General features: G+C 39.4%; 1 protein-coding gene across 6 annotated transcripts in view; it reads right to left on the bottom strand.

The window, feature by feature from the left end:
• Positions 1 to 8,348: 8,348 nt before the first annotated feature.
• LOC122565389 overlaps positions 8,349 to 10,382 on the bottom strand; it is a 130,127-nt gene continuing 128,093 nt past the window's right edge. For all 6 annotated transcript variants that reach the window (XM_043721322.1, XM_043721326.1, XM_043721325.1 and 3 more), the window contains exon 4: positions 8,349 to 8,557. In XM_043721322.1, coding sequence (XP_043577257.1) covers positions 8,350 to 8,557 — 208 coding nt within the window. In that variant the 3' untranslated portion in view covers position 8,349. The remainder of the gene's footprint in view (positions 8,558 to 10,382) is intronic.

Genomic DNA, 10,382 nt, shown 5'->3' with positions numbered 1-10,382 from the left:
AGTGCCGAACCAGAGGACACAGCTTAAAAATACGGGGTAGACCATTTAGGACAGAGCTCAGGAGAAACTTCTTCACCCAGAGAGTGGTGGCTGTGTGGAATGCTGTGCCCCAGAGGGCAGTGGAGGCCCACTCTCTGGATTCATTTAAGAAAGAGTTGGATAGAGCTCTCAAAGATAGTGGAATCAAGGGTTATGGAGATAAGGCAGGAACAGGATACTGATTAGAAATGATCAGCCATGATTATATTGAATGGCGGTGCAGGCTCGAAGGGCTGAATGGCCTACTCTTGCACCTATTGTCTATTTAGGTTAAATGCACACTATGCAAATACAATTTATTGTTTTAATAGTATTTCACTTCAGATTTAGAGGATTCAGCTGCTAACATGACACTACTCACTTTCTAGTTTAGTGTTAAACATTGCACCTTAGATCCTGTACCTGACACTGCTCCATTTTTTTTTTTAGAGCAGCATTTGAAAACAGCAGCGATTGGACTCGCTGGCGCTCTCGCCCCCATTTAATACTTGTAGATGGATATCATAGCCTGTGTAAAGCTTTCCGACAGGAAGCTGCTAACAGACTGCATTGAAAATTGGACCCTCTCCAGTGAGTCTCCTGGGAAACGATCACATTGCAACAGATTCCATCTTAAAATAATAGTGTGAACCATAACTAATAAAGTTGGTTATTGTTTTCCCCATGTAAGATTGCCTTCATAACTTAGGGAAAGATTTTAATCTTGAGCAGTAACTTGCTTGAAAGATATTCTAACTGTAAATCTCTCCCTCCCTCTCTCGTTCTCTCGCTCCCTCCCTCTCTCGTTCTCTCCAACTTGAGCTGGACTAACTGAAAACTGAGCAAATGAATGCTGTTTGCAGTTTTAAAATAAATCATTCTTGCATATGCATTCTTTTATTTTTCATTTTATACATTTGAGGTGTGCACATTGCTTGTTTTATGCAACATACCAATGTCTAGTTGGACTTTAGTGTCTCCCTCTTTTGGTATTCAATCAAAATTTTTCAGATTCTGGGACTCCTGAAATAAAACCAGCAGTGGCTGAAAATGATTGGGACAATTTTAACTGAGTAAACGGTTTAAAAATCAGAAGTAGTTAGTGAGCCAGACTTGAGTACATCTCATGGCTACTTGGCGGGCAAACTGTTAGAATAAAGCCTTTGATTCTAAGTGGACTGCTTTATACAGCAAGCAGCCACATGCTGAATGAAGGTCAGCTGCTGTCATTTGAGTAAAACTGGAGAAAAATAGTGAAAATGATAGTCCCCAAAAAGTCATTAGACCGTGTCAGTTGGCAAAGGTGGGGCCAATTTCTAACCTAGAGTTAGAACACATTTGTAGACATCCAGGGCAACAGATGGTTGATATTAGAGACCTCCCCCATCTCACTCCATTCCATCATTGCCATCATTCCAATAAGTTGGATTTTGTATGTTCTTTCAAGTGGAAAAAAAACTGAAACCTTTTGTTCATTTCAGTAATTTTAGCCAATTAATTATTCTTTAGGGGCTTGTATGTGTTTAATTATCATTGTATAAACTCGTTTAAATGTACATGAGTGAAAGGGTGAGCAGTATTTGTTTGATACTGATTAATACTGGGGTGGCACAGTGGTTAGTACTGCTGCCTCACAGTGCCAGGGACCCAGGTTTAATCCCAGCCTTGGGTGGGTGTCTGTCTGTGTGGAGTTTGCACTTACTCCCTGTGTCTGTGTGGGTTTCCTCCAGGTGCTCTGGTTACTTCCCACAATCCAGAGATGTGCAGGTCAGGAGAATTGGCCATGCTAAATTGCCCATAGTGTTAGGCCCCTTAGTCAGGGGTAAATATAGGATAGGGGAATGAATTTGGATGGGTTACTCTATGGAGAATTGGTGTGGAATTGTTGGGCCGAATGGCCTGTTTACATACTGTAGGAAATCTAATCTAATATAAAGAGAGACTTTTTGATGTCAGTGGGTTATAGGCTTGGTGAATACAATTTTCAAGGGAAGATTGAGCCTGATGGACCATGAAGATTTAAACTACAGTCTGTGTTGAATCAGTGAAGCTAGGGAGAGGAGCACTGACAGGTGGTTATTTGTTAGCACATGTTTCAATAGAACCCATTGCATAAGGGCAGAATTTGAGCTTTTTATTTTTAATGCCCCACAGTTGAATAGACTCTGCACTTGCACATCATGAGCCACAACTTGGAGAAAAGCACCTGCATGGGCCCAGCTATGCCTGCCTCTTCAGATATGTGGCATAGTGCATCTTTTGCAGTTCCATCTCCAATTCACCTGGACCATTTCTGACATCTCCCTCTCCTTCCTAGATCTCTCTGGTGACCAAATCAACACGGACATCTACTTCAAATCCACCAACTGCCACAGCTACTTGGAATACATTTCCACCAACATTTCTAACCCCCCCCACCCAATGCTGGTAAAGACACTATCCTTCATTCCTAATTCGTCTACCTCTGTCCTATCTGCTCTCAGGAGGAGCCATTCCACTCCAGGACATTGCAGATGGCCTCCTATTTTCAAGAACAGCAATTATCCCTCACCATGGTCAAAAATGCCCTCCAGCGCATCACCTCCACTTCTCCCCCCCCCCCCCCCCCCCCAATGTGGTTGTATCCTTCCACCATACTAATCTCCAGATACAGTGTGTTATCCTCTGCCATTTCTGCCATCTACAATCAGTCCCCACCAACAGAGACACATTTCCCACCCCCACCCCTATCAGCATTCCGTAGAGACCATTCCCTCCGTGACTCCCTTGTTAGGTTCCCCACCCTGCACCTTCCCTTGCCACCACAGGAGGTATAAAACCTGTGCCCAAATCCATTTCTTTCCCCCCCCAAAACCCCTAGCTCTGTCCAAGGCCCCAAAGGATCATTCCACCTCCAGCAGAGATTTTCCTGCACATTCAACACCTCATCTAATGCTTCTGTTACTCTCGATGTGGTCTCCTCTACAGTGGGGAGACAGGACCACAATTCTGGGAACATCTCTGGGATATATGCACCCAATAAATCCACTGCCCTGTGGCTGACCACTTCAACATCCCCCCCCCTCCCACTCCACCAAGGACATGCAAGTCCTGGGCCACCACCACTGCCAAATCCTAGCCACCGAACGCCTGGAGGAAGAACGCCTCAACTTCTATCTTGGGACCCTCCCACTATGTGGCATCAACGTCAATTTCACCAGTTTCCTCATCTCCCCTCCCCAAACTTCATTCCAGATCCAACCCTCCAACTTGGCACTGCCCTATGGAATGGTCCCTCCTGTTCTCTCTGCCCTCCCTTCTGGCCTATCACCATCACCCCCTGCCTGTGTCTACCTATCGCCTTCCCAGCTATGTTCCCCCATACCAGCCCCCTATTTATCTAAGTTCCCTTCTTCCTACCCCCACCCCTTTTCGCACTCACACTCACACCCCTGATGAATGGCTTAAAATTTCGATTCTCCTGCTCCTGGGATGCTGCCTGACTTGTGATTTTTCCAGTGCCACACTTCGACTCCGCTCTCCAGCATCTGCAGTCCTTGCTTTCTCTTGGATTCCACCCAACACGCCTGGAGGAAGAACGCCTCAACTTCTCTTAGAAGTTGTATTTGCTATCCCCAAATGTATCTGATAGATCTTTACTTTCAGATCTCCTTGATTATTTTCAGAATGTTGTTGAAGTGGTGGCCAATGCTCCCTGCCCAGAGAAATCTTTAAAGTCACCAGCTTAGAATTGCATTTTTTAAAGACCTCAAAGTACTCTTTTTAAAGTTTTTGTTCAACCTCAGCTGTACACTGATGTTTGTGAATGCTAAACTTCCCACAAAGAAGAGACAGAAAACCTTGTAGGCAGTGTGATAAATCAGAGGAAACTGAAGAGCTGCTGGTCAGTACTTCAGTGATGAATGCTCCATTAGCATCCGGTATTGTGACAAAAGGTCACCACTCAAAAACATTAAGCCTTTTCACCTCACCATGACCGACACCATCTGAGTTGTCGATGGATTTAGAAATAAAATTCCCTTCACACTCCAAAGAGAAAACAGGAAGTATTGGAAGTGCAAAATAAGTTCACTCAGACAAGGAGATGATGGTACACAATATGAGGACAGAAAAAAAAAATCATTTATCAGTTTTTATTTGTTTTCCAGATGGTGGACATTTTCTGGGTTTTTTTGGTTCTCCAGACTTTTTGAGCTTTTGATAAAATGAATGCTTATCAGGACAACTGAAATGCAACAGTTTGAACCCTAAGGAAATGTCAGAGGTTGAACTTTGAGAAGAATATTTCCCGCCTGCCGCACCCAACCTAATCCCAGCACAATGACAGTGGGGTCTTGTGCAATTAGCTTGTCTGGAGAAATAGCATACATACTGCATAAGACTCAGTCAGTAGTGCACTGTTCTTGCATACATCTGCAGGCCCACAAATGCAGTCCTCCTGGGTTTTTATCCTTTAAATGAAACCACATGTTTTCTTCATTATACATTGGAAGCAATTGTCTAAGTGCAAAGGATTAGGAAGCCGGGTGAAAGCTGAGATGATGTTAAATATCCATCTTCAACTTCTTCCATAGGCGGAAGCCGTCCTTTAGTTCTGACCCTCTTATGTCCAAGATGGTGCTAACTTTGAACTGTTTGCAGGCCCGCCCTTAAGGGACAGTTGCTCTTTTCAAAAGAACATACATGTGCATTGTTATGGCTGGGCAATGTTTGAAACTGATTTTCTGCACTTCAGTAGAGTGACATCAGCAGAGAATCAGCCTGACGGAGCACTATCCTTTTGTTGAATAATTCTATGGGGAAGCATGTCAGCACTGCAGGCTGCAACTCTTCGTAGTCAAGGTTAGAGTGGTTCTGGAAAAGCATAGCCGGTCAGGCAGCATCCGAGGAGCAGGAAAATCAACATATTGGGCAAAAGGCTCTTCATCAGGAATGAGGTAGGCTACTGAAATCAGCATTACACATTAGAGTAATATGTAGACCGAGAAATAAAGAAAGTGTTTCCAAAGTGCATTACAACTAACAAAATGGCTTGAGTCTAGTCACTGTTGTAACATAGGAACCATGAAGCTCATTTCCACACAAGCTCTCACAAATAACAGTGATCATGGCAGATTTATTGATGTTAGTAGAGACATTAAGTATTTGTCTTTACACCAGGGATAATCTTCCTTCGAAATAGTGCCACGGGGTACTTTACGTCCATCTGAAAGAAGGCTGCTCGGTTAATGGGACCTTTGACAGAGTAACAGTCGTTCAACTTTGCATTAGAACCTAGATTTTGTGGTCAAGTCTCTAGTACGAAAGTCGAAATCATAAACATCTGACACAGAAGCAGTGTATTGCTAACTCAGTTGCACTTGTTTGATTTTCCCAAACAGTGTGCCTCAACCCAAATCTCCAAAGAGCTATTACTTGCTGAATCAATGACTTTTCCATTGCCAGGATGCATGCACTAACCATTGGTTTCCTTCGTTTTGCTATAGATGCACATCTGCAACCAACAGGATAATCTCATCCCACATAAATCCCGTTCAAGTGACAGTAAAGCAAACCACCTGATTTGTATCCATCACCAGATGTGACAGTGGATTGTCAACCCACTGCATTTATCATTCCTTGTACAAAAACCCCCAGGTGTTCTTTCTTTCGTACACTTTCCCAACAAGTTCAGGATCCACATACATATCAGGGATGAGAAAAACCTGGAATGATAAATGCAACAGCAGTTTTGCCAGAGTTTTAGGTCCCAAGTGACCCCTGAGTTATATAATAAGCAGCAATGCTTTAAAAAATCATTGCACTGTACATATTCATGAGAGAGAGATATTGATAGTTTTTCAATTAATAAAGAGATTTCAGAATAGAAAAGTAAAATTACCGTGGCAGCTCCATTATGATCATGCTTAATAGTGGAGCAAGTTCATTTAACCAAATGGCCTAATTCTGTTCTTATTTGTTATGTTTTTAGTTACTACTCTGACTATAATATACAAATACACAGTGAGAATCCACATGTATGAACTGCTGTGCAAAGCACTGTTCACAACGCAGTAGCTTTATTAGATATTTACATTCTTCGATGTATTAGATAAAATACATAACTAGTTCATCAACATGTTTTATGGATGGGTCAAAGTCCAATGCAAATAAACATATCTAAACACTTCATATAAAATGACTAATATTCAATTCTTAAATGTACTTCTTTTAAGTTACAGCTAGGTCAATATTAAAATAAAACACACAATTCACTACTGTACACAAATTATCCAGGAGAAAAGGGTGATCAGCATATATTACAGTCTTCAATGAAATTATTCACAATATTCATGGTTAATGATTAAACAAATACTTCTTCCTCTTTACTGTATTCAAATCAAGACTCAATGCATGGAGATGTGTTGTAATCGGTTGTTTTCCAGAACTACAACACTGTCAACTCTTTAGGCCTCCACAGAATATCCTTCTGTGATCTTCCAGGTTATAAAGTCAAGTTTGGCATGACATAATCACCACTTCTTAGTTTCCCTGCATTTCTCTTTCCAGATTTGACAGCTCCACTACCATGTTTCTTAGCCCGATGCTTCGCTGTCAAGGTAAAAGAAGATTGATCTGTACATACAAGGAGTGAATGGGAAAGTCTGGTTAAATCCCGAGTGTACTGGGTCTCTTTGTTTTTGTCTAGAATTATCTGTGCTTCTCAGCATTAGTACTGTGTTGTACGTGTCAAAGGTTTCAGACTATAAGAAGTCTGGAAAATTGCCAGCCTGATGTATTGATAGCTTTCCTTTTGAATTCCAATGTGAAAAACACCTTTATTACAATTAATAAGAATGCTCAGTGGTGCCGTGGTATGTATATATTTGGCTTGATATTTATATCTTCATAAGCACAGAGATCTCAAACATACTCTATAATAGCATACTTATAAACTATCAATATTAATCCTTCCTAAAATACTGTAATGTTGGAAATTCAGAATTGATGGACCAGCATCCTTCATATTTATCTTGTGAATTTTCCATTGTCAATTTGCAATCTCATCATGTTACTGAAGAGAAAATGTTCTGAACTTTTGCACTGAGTAACGCAATGAAAAAGGCAAGCAACATGGCAATACAATTAACAATCAACCTGTGATATCATCAAATTCAATGAGAATCAGCTGGAGTTCAGTAAATCCTATTCTATAATAAAGACTCCACTATTAGCCAGAATTTAAAAGTTTGCTGTTAGTAATTTAGGTGCTTTGGGTATTCTTTCTTGCAGTAAGGAAACATTAATACTGGGTAGAATTATGCTTCATTAAATGTGGTTCTTGTTACCATATAATCTGCATAGATTGCGGGCAGTGTGGGTTTTTATAGCATACATATCTGGTGGTGACTTACACCACTTCCACCAGCCAGGGGTAATGCTGCTAGTACTTTTATGCTGGTATATCCAATATACTGGATTTTACAGTAATTATAGCCCTGAGATCTTATAATCCAGTTAAACAATAAAGGGCTTCCTGAGTGTAATTGTACATTTCTGACCTATTAAGTTTTGACTAAATACTGGAAATTTATTCCTATGTTCAGTCATATGGCTAAGTACTTAAAATTTTATTGTAAAGTTCCTATACCAGGCAACTTTATGCTTTGTGGAATCGGGCAAGGAGACAAATTGACAATAAACATAGAAGGTCTCAAACACTAAATCATTGTGGTTACACAATAACCTATAGTGGTTTTGCTTTGGAAACCTCTTCAATAGTATCTGAAATATAACAGTAATTCATAGCAAAGACTCCCTGTCAGAATGAGTTCACAGTTCTGTGGCATGGAGAACTATGTGGCAGGTCAATGAAAAGGAATTGTGTGGCTAACTTTGTAAGGATCAAGCTTCCCGAACTGTTCATCAAGAATAGGAGAAACAATCTCAATTTAATAGCAAAATTGAATACAATTGTATATAAATATCCATAAATGTACACTTAATTGACTCTTATGCTATGATTTGAGATGTAGTTGTATCAGCTAATTGTACAAACCTGAAAAAATATGTAATAGACATTTATGGTGAGATGACATTAAACAAGGGCAGTGGAACAGAGAACAATATCATAGTTTCAATAATTTTGTAGTTAGACTCATAACTCCAGAAATGTTAAATTCCTGTTAAAACCATCACAAGATTTTATCCTGTCTGATACTTGAAGCTTTTAAACTGCAATAAACCACACAAGCAGTGTGGTCCTTTTAGTGTTCTCCTTGCACTCATTTGCAATGTACACTAGTCTAATCTTCCACAATGCAGTGTAATTTTTCTTTGCCCTGATACTATTCAACCTCCAAGACCCCACCATCTCAGTCTTGGGGCGGGAGCTCGTGTGGGCCCTCCATTCTCAGCTGGGATAAAGTAGTGATCGAGTCCCAGTTCATACATGCAGTATAAATTGTAGGCTACCATCGCCAAGGTTGGGAAAAATGTCAGCCCAAATCCAAATCCACGATAGGCACTGCTTAATCCAGCTGTAATCCAATATACCAATCTGTAAGAAATGCACAATAAACTTTGTATCAGTGAAGTTCCTGTCACAGTTTTGTCATACACCCCTGACAACTGGTGTGCAAATACAAAGTGTTTTATATAGGTCTGTAGTTCTGTTGAGTGATCTAAGATGTTCATTCTCTCTCAACAGATGATGACAAACCTGATGAGTGTTTCCCATCTTTTCTATGTTTACTTCAAATTTCAAGCAGATTTATGTCATATTTTCTGTATATGCGCATAGATCTGGTCCATGAAAATCAATATTAAAGAAAATGATGGAATCTATTACTCTCTCTAACAAATCTCAAGCTTTGAATAAGACTATAAACAAGTTTCACTGGAATGTTAATAAAAGAGCCAACAGAAGTGTTCAAAAACAAAATTTAATAGTGAGTTATTTCTACTGCTAGGTTAAGTAGGAATAATGAGGTATAAAAATAGGGATAGATTACTAACACAAATAGGTGCATTAAAAGATTATTGCATGCAAATGATGATTAGAATATGGAATATATCAACATGCTAATTCAATCACAATTATTTGGCAACAATTAAGAGGCAGTTAGACAAACACTTGAAGAAAAATGTTAAAAGCTACAGGGAAAGATGAGATTGCAGTAGATATTTCCATTGTAGTCAATGAGTTTTGCTATCCTTCTGTGTTGGGCTTCTTGTGATTATTTGAGAGAATTATCTGCTGTTAATATTTCCTTCATGTTTTCACATTTGTTTGTTTGTGTGTTTAAGTAGTTTCATAATAAGTTGTATACTTGTTCTTGTGTATTTCAGTATCCCATTACTTATATAATGGTGTGCTACTTTGTCTTGAGGTCTCCAATAAAAGAACATACATGTTCCTATTGGCAGCAATTGCATGCTCTACTGATGCATTCCAGTTTTCTAATAATAGTAGGAATTGTACAGTTTGGTTTTACACATCGCCTAACTAGTTAGAATGGCCAGTAGTAAAACATTTCGGAAGTCCTGATATAATTTCAACTCTTAATTCAGTAAAACTGTCCTTTCAAAATACTATTTTGAAAGGCCGGAGCAATTTAAATAGAGGACCTATCACATAGGAACAGAAAGACACCATTCTGTCCCTTGATCCTGTTCCATCTTTTAGTTAAAATCATGGCTGATCCATGACCAAACTTTATATACCCATTTTAGTCCATAGTTGTTGGATAACAGAAAATTATCAATTTTAGATTTACAATTCGCAATTGGTCTAGCATCAATTACACTTTGCAGAAAAGAATTCCAAAATTCTACCACTCTTTCTGAATAAAAGCATTTCTTGATTTCATTTTTGAAAGGTCTGTGTCTAATTTTTAAATGATTCCCTGAGTCCAAGTTTTGACAAATAGTGAAAATAATTCTGTCAATTAACACTGTTCCTTTCATACCCTGAAAGCTTCAATCAACTTACCCTTTAGCCTTCTAAATTACAAAAATGCAAACTGTGTTTGTGCTCTCTATTCATTCAATTTGCGACTTGCAATTTAGTAAATCTATGCTGTATCCCTTTCAACAGCAGATTATCTAATTTAAGGTCTCTAGTATGGAATACAAACTTTCAGATAGGATATGACAACTATCATTCTGGTTTTCTCTATGTAAAGAGCAGCATTCTGTTAACTCCCCTAAGTATTTTCTGTACCATTTTTTATTCTTTCATGGGATGAGGGTATTACTGGCAAAGCATTTATTGTCCATCTCTAACTGATCTTGCACTGAGTTGCATTCTAGGCTATTTCAGAGGGAAGTTAAGAATCAATGACTTTGCTGTAGTTTAGGAGTCACAAGTAAACTAGATCAGA

This window comes from Chiloscyllium plagiosum, chromosome 31 (genome assembly GCF_004010195.1).
Source record: "Chiloscyllium plagiosum isolate BGI_BamShark_2017 chromosome 31, ASM401019v2, whole genome shotgun sequence".
NCBI lineage: Eukaryota > Metazoa > Chordata > Chondrichthyes > Orectolobiformes > Hemiscylliidae > Chiloscyllium > Chiloscyllium plagiosum.
This window is presented reverse-complemented; position numbering and strand designations above follow the sequence as displayed.